The sequence below is a fragment of the Microchirus variegatus genome (genome assembly GCF_963457635.1).
Source record: "Microchirus variegatus genome assembly, chromosome: 14".
NCBI lineage: Eukaryota > Metazoa > Chordata > Actinopteri > Pleuronectiformes > Soleidae > Microchirus > Microchirus variegatus.
The window spans coordinates 12,106,575-12,117,167 of record NC_139815.1 but is presented as its reverse complement, the minus strand read 5'-3'; the positions used below and the strand labels follow the sequence as shown (position 1 = coordinate 12,117,167).

Here is a 10,593-nt window from a genome sequence, read left to right as displayed (position 1 = left end):
AGTATTATAGCATGTCAAAATTTGACAAGCCGTAGCTTGCCATAAAAGTACGAGGCTGTCGATATTGGTTTTGAAGTCCGAAATAACAGTTAGTAGTTCTTAAACTACAGGTCGAAGTCGTTCCTCATTCTCATCCTTATTCTTTCCCCGATCATTTTATATCCTTACAGATTCCAATACCATTGTTTCCTCGTTGATGTTCCTCAAGACAAAAGTTCATAACTTCCCATCACAGAAAAGAATGTTCTCAATGACAAGGTTTCTACTGACGTCACAGGTTGCGCCCACTTTTACGTCCGACATATTTGCCACGTCATGTCCAGGACTCGACACGCTAGGCGGTGACACCAGCCGAAAACACCCACATAGGACTGTCATATTGATGATGTAGTCCAGCCTCATTCAAAAGGAATAGCTAATCTACCCGGTTATCATTGTGTTGCACGTCACTGTGAGTGAATTCTGCCTGGACCGACTCTTCCTGTGTGTGTTGTTTTCTCTGGTAAGTGATTAACATGGTTAGCTAGCTGCTTAGCATGATAGATAGTAGGAGTAGGAGTAGGAGTGTGAAGTTATAGCTGCTGAGCTGAAGCGAAACTGGACTGAAAGTGTTATATTGTTGCTGTTTGTCAGAAAACACGAGTCAAAAAAAGTTTAAACGCTTCAGCCGAACGTGACTTTATAGTTTTAGCTTTACACGACTTATCATCTTCTGAATGAACTCTAATGTTAGCTAGCCAAACAACACAAGCCTCCACGAGTACTAATGTCATGTGTGCGCTGCTCCATGAAGCTCCTTATGTGGGTTGTCAGTCATCCAAGTCGTTGTTCTTCAGCTTTTATTGAATCAGTGAATTTGCTAGTCAAAACTGTAGGGGCACCGTTCTCTCTCAGTTTAAATAGGCAGTGTTTTTTTATACCACGGTTGATGGTTTAGGTGGTAAATATAGTAGCTGTGTTCTGATGTCATAAAAGCCTAAATAGTAAAAATGCCTCTATTAGTTTGATTTACCCAACCAAAGCTATTACGAACGGCACTACCGATGCTGCCTGTTGGTCTTTCACTGTGAATAGACTTCTGCAGGGTTGGACCTTTCTCAAATTACATATCCTGGAACACATCATCAGATCCAGAGACAGTAAGGGATGAATTGCTTACGTAAAAACAGGTGTAACCTCATCGCTAGTTGTAATGTGATGAGTCTTTTAAGTCAAGGGTGTGTGTGTTCAGCTGACTTCTCAGCCAATGACACATGGTACAGTGTGGATTTTGTTTGTCTGGTCAAAGTTCTGTTTAACTGTCAGTTCTCAGAGCAACATTTCCTGTCCAGGCTCACAGTATTTGCTTTCAAATTATGCAGCCGCTACACTAAATGAATAAAGGGTCCTTCTTGTAGGTGTTTAATGGATGTGCATGTGTCTTGTGTGTCTCTTCTGCAGAGTAAGTGGAATGCTGCTGGACGAGACTCCTCTGTTTGATCCCTCTCTACTTCAGGAGCTGGACTGGAGTAGCAACACTGTGTCCTTCTCTCCCCCCATCTCCCCTTCCAGCCCAGGAGAAGGCCTGGTGCTGAGGCCGCTCTGTATGGCTGACTTCAATAGAGGTAAAGCAGGCATTGGATTTCCTAAAAGTATATCTATTCCAGGGAAAATGTGAAGACGACACTGATTTTGTTGTTGTTTTCTTCACGTTTTTGTGCTCCAGGGCTCTTCATGGTTTTATCTCAACTCACTCAGACAGGAGATGTCACAACGGAACAGTTCACGAGTAGGTTTGCTGTTGATGTTCGATGTTAAAGTCCTGTTCTTTTGTTTTTTGTTGTTATTAATTACATTTACTAATAACACAGTCTAGGGCTGAACAAAGGGCCAATTAACACAGTACAAATAGTTTGAAAGTCAACTTTCTTGGCAGCACTCGGAAGTACAACCATATCATATAGTATATACTGTACTTAGAATAATATCTCAGTATAATTAGCAGATAATTTGAGTTTTAAAAAAAGTTTGTTGTCTCTGGCTTCCAGAAAAGTTTGATCACATGAAGAAGACGGGAGATTACTATGTTGTTGTGGTGGAGGACACCAAACTGGGGCAGGTAGTTGCCACGGCCACATTGATCACAGAACACAAATTCATCCACTCCTGTGCAAAGGTAAATGAGACTTTACCAGTCAATTTGTGTAGTTATTAATATGTTAATATAATTACATACATGTATTTGAATTTTTATTTCACATCTTGATCCTGACATCTACCCTGACATGCCTGACACTATAACTGTAAACAGGTGAATGGGATCGATGTATGTATATGTCATAAAATAGGTCATTGTGTTTTTGTGTGCAGCGAGGCCGGGTGGAGGAGGTAGTAGTCAGTGATGTCTGTCGAGGGAAGCAGCTGGGCAAACTGTGAGTAGACTCTGTGACCCAATATGCTCACATATGCAAGTGATTTATATAATGCTGATGTTTTGGTCATATTGTGTGATTCATGGTGATTTTCTAACTCATCCTTTTTCTCTGGACTTGCAGGTTAGTTTCAACTCTTACTCTTCTTAGCAAAAAACTGAACTGCTATAAAATCACACTGGAATGTTCACTCAAAAACGTGGCTTTCTATGAAAAGTTTGGCTACAGCGCCTCAAGTGAGACCTACATGCAGTGTCGATTTTCCGACTGAAGACGGCAGCGGCTTCACACAGAGACACCGAGGGTGCAGCCCAGCAGCTGTATACAATTAAAGGCTAAGGGGGTTGTAGCTACTCGCGACCTATCTTTTTTTTATATATATATGAAAATCTAGGGCAAGGTCATAGAGGGAAAAATGTGTCGCTTAGAAAGTTGCTGTGATTTGTCTCTTATTCCTGGCTACACTCGGACGTCATAACACTAACATAACCTGAAGAACTGGCAGGAGTGACGAGTGCGACTGTGCTGTGTCATTCCTCAACACTCAAAGACCTACACCCCTTTGGTAACCATGGATACCTCACCAGGGTGGAGGGGGACATCTTTCCAAACATCAACGTCATTCATTCTGCTTATAATTCTTTTAGAAACAGAAAACATACCTGTGACTGTAATGAAACTAAGAGTTTACACCTAGGGGAAAATTATATTCCACATTATCAAGTGTGCATGAATGACATCTAGTGAATCTGTTGCAATCGTTACAAGCGAGTCAACAAAAGAACTGAAGGTTTTTTCTTTCTTTATTTCTTTTCCCGTTCTAGAAATGCAAGTAGTTAATTTCTAATTACTTGAGATATTGCAATTTTTTTTACCAGTCTGTGTGCACACTGCTCTTTCCAAAGACTTGAAGTATCAGACCGTTGTTGCTGAATTATTGTGAAGATTTCAATACAAAATATAAAAGGAAAACTGTTTTTTTTAGGACGCTGGGGATGAATGAATGGTTTTTTAAAGTTTTATATTTGATTGACTGCAATTAGCTGAAAGAATCTGAAAAATGGGTAATAATGATTTTTATATACAAACTCATTTATACGCTTTTGTAATTGTTTTATAACTATGCTGTGTTTCTGAAGAACTGGGGGATGATATTTAATCTAATTTATTTACAGGTTTGTAAGAGCCAGAATAAAATATTCTATGATCACTCCGTAGTGCTTTCTTGTGTTGAGTTATAAAAACAAATGAAAGATACTCGGTAAACCGGAGGTCTGTTAAATGATGGAATACGATTTAATATAGCCTCTTACTTCTCAATGACTGCAAATGCATTTCAATAAATCAGTAAATGAATTAGCAGCACATAATTTCAGTAAGAAAAAAATGCTAACAGCACTCAGTCAGACTTCTTTTTATTAAGCAGTGAGTTATTTTTCCATTCTTTACTATCTCATATTAAGCCTGATATTAGTCCATAACCTTCTACTCCCAAAGTAAAGGTATTAGCGCTCGTTTCCTCTTCTCGTGTCCTCCACTGGGCAACATCCTGGCTACTTTTCCCTTTCTCTGCCCCATTCTGGTCATCTACACAAATTCAAGTATCGAAAGTGCATTATTGCAATACTGTCCCGCTGCAAATGCAAAATGCTTTAAATACTATAAAACTGCAAAAAATCTCCCATCAGTGCATACAGATCAAGAAAAACAAACAAACAAAAAAAAAAACAATAATCAAATTTGCCCTTTCCCATCAGTACTCCACGTCTCAGACATGAGTGTTCCCCTCCCACCCGCATCCCTTCCCCTTACAAAAAATTCAAATCTTTACATTTTTAATCCCATTAAAAATGTAAAAAAAAAAAAAGAAAAAGAAAAAAAAAAGAGGAACGAAACAGAGTGCACGGCGTATCACAGCTAATATATGCAAAGCTCATCCATTCTGTGCTGCTGTGACCTGCATTGATCCAAAGTCTTCATCCTCCTCCAGACTGCGCTTACGGCTTCCTGTTGAGGAGATGTCGACAAAACAACTTTTGTTTTAAAACAATACTGCGTTGGTGCAGGTATTATTCTACTGTGTAGCCAAAAAGATTGCACTCATGTTAGTATTTCTATACGGAGGGGGATTTTTTCAAACAGATAAGAACAATCTTTATCTGGTGAGTCAGATTAAACAAGTGTAAAACCCTCTGGATTACAAATAGATCATAGTCTGATATACCAAATATACCAAGTCACAAGCACTTTAAGTGTTTGAATACAAGTGTGATTTTAAATGAAAACATTCATGATGTTAAGATGACTGCTGTCAGATGTGAAATCATTTTCTGCTGATGAGTCTAACTTTGTTTAAATATGAAAACAATCCTGAGAATGTTATTACTTAATGCTGATACCATCTCATTCCCAGTACTCATCTAGAACAAATTAACCTAAGAAACACTACTTTTATCCCCACTTGTGCTGCTCCAGTAATGGACATGTACATGAGGAGACTGAAGTGAATGTGCAGTGACTGGAGGTATTAAGTACAAACCTGGCATTCCTGGATGTAAGGGGAAGGACCTACCCAGCTGCATCGGTGACATCATTTTAATGGTCAATTTGGCTAGGTAGATTGCTTCATACTCCTAGGGGGAAAATAATAATAATTATTAAAGCTGTACAAGTTAACACTGTCATAGCAGTTATAACAACACAGCATGCATTCACAGTCAGCCATTACAATTCATTCTTAAACCTAGACACTGTCATGGTTTAACATCAAAGATAGTCCCTGTTTCATTCCAAAACACTAAAAGATGCACACTTCAAGATCACATGAGTTCTTTAAAGGTCACATAGAGTGGTCCTGTTGCACATATATGTTAGTTATGGAGGTCTACAGACATATATTAACGTGTTTTTATGGTTAAAAACCTCCTAGTTGCTGTAAATGAACCGATAGAAATCTGTCCTTTTTGAAGCACTTGTCAACAGCGCTATTTCAGACATAAATCTCGCCTGAGAAGACAGACTGTGTTGTGATTGGCCAGTACCCCGGAAGTGACATTCAGCACACCCGCTCTCAGTAGCGCAGCTCCCCCTTCTGGAACGGTGGATGCACTGCTACTAATTATCAAAACATTGTTTTAACAGTGTTTAAAAATAGCTTCTTCACGACTCCCCGCCGCAGTCCCTTTTACGACTTTGACCCAGAGTCAGAAGACACTGTCGCTCGTGAAACACCTCCACAAACGGACGTTATTCTTCTTCTGCGGTTCAATGTACGCAACCGGATGTACCCGGACTAGTGCCCGGAGCAGGACGATCGGCTGTTCCGGAGAACCGCTGTTTACGTAACTATAATGTGATTTTCAGAGATCTCGCCCGAGATTACAATAAAACACAGCATTCTCAGCAATGGCTGAACCGTTTGTTTAGAACCTTCAGGGCTTCATAAACAAGGTAATGACGCAGATACACACTAAAAAACAGCGTTAATTGGAACTTCCGGTCTAGTTCCGCTTTAACACTCTGGTCATGGTGAAATCTCTGTCCTACATGTCCCACACTTCAGTCTGCGTTAACATTTAGTTCTGAATGTTTAGGGCACAGGGATTCATTTTAGCTTCCTGCAAGAGAGGCAAGAAAGATTCAAGTTGACATCTATATTGTGGTGAATGGTAGCTCATATGCATGTTCACTCGTGAATGACATATTGCTAAACATGTAAATAACATGACTTTTCGTTCAGAATCGTCCAATGGCAACAACATGTTTGTTTTGAACATGTAGTTGATGGTGTCTTCATCTTAGTTTCTCTCTGACCACAACAGCCTTCACTACAGGCTGCGACAAACCCAGTGATCCAGATGGATCCTGGCATTTAAATACTTTTTTAATGTTATTCTTTGTAATTGTGTATTGTATGTTTTGGTCCGTTCAGGGAGTGGATCCCTCACCTGTGGTTCTCCCTAAGGTTTCTACCTTTTTTCCCTGTTATAAGGTTTTTTTTTTCCTTGGTAGTTTTTCCCTTACCCTGGTTGAAGGTCTAAGGACAGAGGATGTTACCAACCCTGTGACGTCCCGTGAGACAAACTATGTTTTGTAAACTGTGGGCTATATAAATAAAGATTGATTGATTGATTGATAAATCTGAATTCAAAGCTGTGTCTCTACTCAAGCTTTACCTGTAGCTGGTGCACAAAGCCCACATTGGGGTTGATGCAAAACCTCCGCTCTTGGACGTGGCTGAATGCATCCCTGTAGAGTGAACATGACAGATGGTTACAACCATAGTCTCTGCAATGACACTACATTACTTAGAGTGGGACACATCATTGTATCACATTATACAAGTGCATGTTAGCCATTCAGATATAAATTGTAATCTAACCTAACCCTTTTTATTCAAGTCAGATTAAAATGTTAACATTTTCCAAACATTTCCACAATGCCTGTATGCAACCCTACATCCTACTGTGTAGTTTGAATGTCATGCGTTGAAGTGTCATCTGTCATCTTCCAATACCTGTATTTCATTCCAAATGTTTCCATAAGGTATGCAATCACTAGGGCGGCACTAAAAGAAAGAATAAATAAAGCAGATGGTATCACATTTACACATAGTATATAGGTATTTGTATAGACGTTATACGTATACGGAAGAGGATTAGGGCAATTATAATTTAAAAGCAAATATACACACCTTCTTGATATCCCTGCATTACCATGAACCAGTACCTTTCCTTTAAGAGAAATACAAGAGGTCTGTTGATGCGACTCCTTTCCACTTGACATTCTGAGTATAAAAATGGAAGCTGCATGCATTCTTACCTCCTGTTGCTAAGCAGCTATCAATAAATTCTTTAGTCTGAAGAAGAAGAAGATGATGAAACGGGGGACAATGAAATAAAAGCCAGACATCTCATTTCAGCCAATTAAAAGCTTGCCAAGTAGGAATATTTCATAACTCACCATAGGAAAAAATCGTATTACATTTTCCATTGGATTGTCAGCAATACCTAATACAAGGTATCTGCAAAGACACAGCATACAAATGTGCGCGTTAACAAAAAAAAGGACAACAAATTGATCAAATGCAGACATCACTTATTTGGGTATTTATTCACTGACCTAAAGGTATGAGGGAAATTGGGCTTGATAAAATTGGCTTCAATGTCTTGGCGAACACATACAATATGCGTAATGCCCTGGGTTTCCAGAAATGGCAGCTGGGAAAAGAGACAGAATCCAAAAATATGGGCTGAGTTTGTGTTACACTGTCTCCCAGTATCAAAAGAAAATTCATAAAAATAAAAATACCTTGCTTTTCATTGCAGCAGAGTAGGGTCCTAAAAACAGTCCTGGTAATATCTCCTAAAAATTAAAGACAGAGCAAGACAGCAAATAATTAACAAAGACCATAACATGGATTTATGTTCATAAGAGGGAGCCAAAGCACAAATACGTCATCAATTCACACAGGATGAGCCAGTGATTCTCTTTATGGATGTGATGTCCTTACTACTAGTTTCCACAGCAATGCAATGATGCAACAATTGGCAACTGACTGCGGTTTTTGTCCACACACAAGAGACATGTACCAAGATTTCAACATGCCTAACGTTCAGCAAATTTTTAAACAGGAGCAGGAGCTGAACATAAAATAGTTGAAAATTACATCAAGACTGTATTTTACTTTGAAATCTCCCTAGGAGTAAATAACAGTATTACTGGTAGAGAATGACACAGTCAAAATACTTTTCATTAAAAATGGAGCCACATGGTTGACCAATTAATTGAAATTAATTCTGTAGTATTTTGGTAATCTATTAAATAATAATTTATCATCTATATACGCACCGTATACTTTCATTTAATTCACATTTCAAATAAAGGCAAACAAGAAAATTGTCTTTGGAGAATTAAAACGAAACCGGGCCAAACATGTCAGCATCATACACTCACTGGCCACTATTTCAAGTATCGTGTGTTTGCAGTCAAGGTCTTCTGCTGCTGTGGCCCAGGTTTGGTGTGTTGTGGTTCTACATACTGTTTTCAAACCAGCCTGACATCAGTAAGACATTTTGGCCCAGAGAACTTCTCTTTTTCAAACCATTCTCTGTGTACCTTATAAGTTATGTGTGACAATCTCAATAGAAACATAGAAACAGGGCTGAAACAATAACCTATTAATCAGTTTTAGGTTTGTTTTCAATCCATTATTAATACAGGTTGCCTAATTTCAGTTTCTTAAATGCAAATATTTTCTGTTTTCTTTGGTTTCTCCATATAACAAAGAAATCATTCAAACGGAATCATGTTTGAGAACTTCATCGTTTCCAGATGATTTTTCAACATTTTATGGATTACTCGTTTGATAGTAGTAAATAATTGACAGATTAATCGATTATGTAAATAACTGTTAGTTGCAGCCCTATTGTGACATAGTGTTGTAGGAGCCAGTGTGGGGTTAGGTTTAGTTTAGGGTTGGTTCAGATGGTTGGTCGAGGGTTACTTGTTATGGTGTGATTTGTGAACAGCTAATGTAGTTAATGTCAACTGTTGGCCTTAAGCCTTTAATTAAATATGCATGGCTTCATAGCCATTTTGGTGTTAAAATTGTTCTGATAAAAGGCAGCAACATGGAAAATTTGATACCTTTGATGGCTATGATAGAAAGAGGGATCGGGAGATATGTACTGAAAATATCTAGCAGGTTGGGGTATGTGTCCGTTTTAGCTGTACTGAGTTTGGTTTTTTGACCGACGGGTCGCTACGTGATATTGGATTACGTTGTCTTACCGTTTGAACCTATTGATCGTCATTCACCACCTGGAATATTTCTATGCATCAGTGATCCTAGACAGGCGTGGATACATGTGGACAGGAATGCAACTTGGATGTACAGCAAGTGGAAATAAATGTGCAAACCCGTCACACGACTTTCTCTTGCCTTTGTGATTGATGATTTAAAACAGTACCTACGAGTCGAGCCCATTGGGACCTTACTACAGCTGAAGACTTTCAGTGGCTTTGGAATTAAGTGCGTGTTCGCCACTACAACTGTACTCAGTATTCTGAGTGCCAACACCCTGTCACCTATCTTCCACATTCTGATGCTGGTATGGAGTGGATCATACTCTCTTGACCATGTCTACATGCTAAATGCAAGGAGTTGTCATCATGTAATTGAACATATATTTGCTTTGGACAGGTTTGCTTAAAAACGTGACCGGTACGTGTGTATCTGTATATGTGAGTCATAGTCATAGGAATCCCCTCTGGCCAAGCTTTGCCTTTATGCACAGACAGAAGACCAATACATACCTGCATTTCTCGTCTCATCGGATATGCCCAATCCTGTTAAAATGAGAAATATTAAGGGAGATCAGAGTCTGAGGAAAATCCTGCTGTGTTGATGTGACAGCATCTGGAAATATTCCTGCCACGGGACTTGAGTCAACAACAGCTAACTTTGTGTACGTACGTGGCTAGCTGTGTTGAGCTAGGCTACTTGCAGTGTACAATTACGCTTCAAATAAATTAACTCGAGTGTATTCAAGGGCATGTACAAGAGTGTTTCATAGATACACACGTCACACTTAAACACCTTTTGTGGAATCGTTTGTGTGTCAGGCGAAAATGCTGGAGGGGAGGTTAGCTCAGATTAGCCAGGCAGACAAACACAGTGGACATGTCAGCTAACACACACACTCACCAGCAGCTCCTCCTTGATCGCGGGCAGAGACGGGAACTGGAGTTTGTTCTCCTCGTCCATTCTTCGGTCTGTTCGTACACGCTCTGTCAGTGATTCTCGCGGCGGCGTTAGCTGGACAGTCGATGCAATTTGTTTCGAGATTCCACACGCATGTCCGCCATGCTGCTGCCCCCTGTCAGCTCTGTGCCGCTGTGTCACATGACACAGCGGCACAAGGCAAACGTGGAGTGAGAGAGAGAGAGAGACCGTCAAAATAAAACTTCACGGAGAAATAAAGTGTAATACAGCATTGTTTGAAAGAAACAAGCACAAACAAACTAAGGGAGATTTTTAACTGTAATACTTATTTTTTGAAAGGGGAGTGACATTATCTCCAGCTGACCGCGAAGTCGGAGAAAACAAGGATGCAAACCATGTATAAGAGTTGGAAAGTTGGAAATTCCGAGCTCCGACTACAAGTGAAACGCATCACAA

The 10,593-nt window shown here is 39.5% G+C and overlaps 2 protein-coding genes across 3 annotated transcripts; one reads left to right on the top strand and one right to left on the bottom strand.

The window, feature by feature from the left end:
• Positions 1–380: 380 nt before the first annotated feature.
• gnpnat1 (glucosamine-phosphate N-acetyltransferase 1) lies at positions 381–2,682 on the top strand (the record flags this gene model as incomplete). The annotated part of the gene is made up of 6 exons (XM_083900918.1): positions 381–502; positions 1,441–1,604; positions 1,706–1,768; positions 2,028–2,155; positions 2,350–2,411; positions 2,535–2,682. The coding sequence occupies exons 2-6, from the start codon at positions 1,451–1,453 to the stop codon at positions 2,680–2,682; spliced, it is 555 nt and encodes a 184-aa protein (XP_083757044.1). The 5' UTR covers positions 381–502; positions 1,441–1,450.
• A 1,128-nt stretch (positions 2,683–3,810) lies between these two features.
• On the bottom strand, positions 3,811–10,295 carry styx (serine/threonine/tyrosine interacting protein). Of its 2 annotated transcripts, XM_083900943.1 has the most exons (12): positions 10,120–10,295; positions 9,729–9,761; positions 7,722–7,775; positions 7,533–7,630; positions 7,374–7,434; positions 7,233–7,269; positions 7,105–7,144; positions 6,928–6,978; positions 6,587–6,659; positions 4,951–5,044; positions 4,369–4,418; positions 3,811–3,998 (listed from the first exon to the last, which is right to left on the bottom strand). In XM_083900943.1, exons 1-12 carry the CDS (start codon positions 10,177–10,179, stop codon positions 3,897–3,899), a joined length of 753 nt encoding a protein of 250 aa, XP_083757069.1. In that variant the 5' UTR covers positions 10,180–10,295; the 3' UTR covers positions 3,811–3,896. The 2 variants fall into 2 exon arrangements, with proteins under 2 accessions (XP_083757069.1, XP_083757070.1); XM_083900944.1 differs by lacking the exon at positions 9,729–9,761.
• Between the last annotated feature and the right edge of the window lie 298 nt (positions 10,296–10,593).

Bases quoted from the DNA above. Each gene is read 5' to 3' on its own strand.
- styx (XM_083900943.1), bottom strand. From the start codon at position 10,179: ATGGACGAGGAGAACAAACTCCAGTTCCCGTCTCTGCCCGCGATCAAG. The intron at 9,762-10,119 runs GTGAGTGTGTGT...TCATTTTAACAG, and splicing joins CGATCAAGGAGGAGCTGCTG to GATTGGGCATATCCGATGAG. The intron at 7,145-7,232 runs GTAAGAATGCAT...TTTCTCTTAAAG, and splicing joins TAGCTGCTTAGCAACAGGAG to GAAAGGTACTGGTTCATGGT.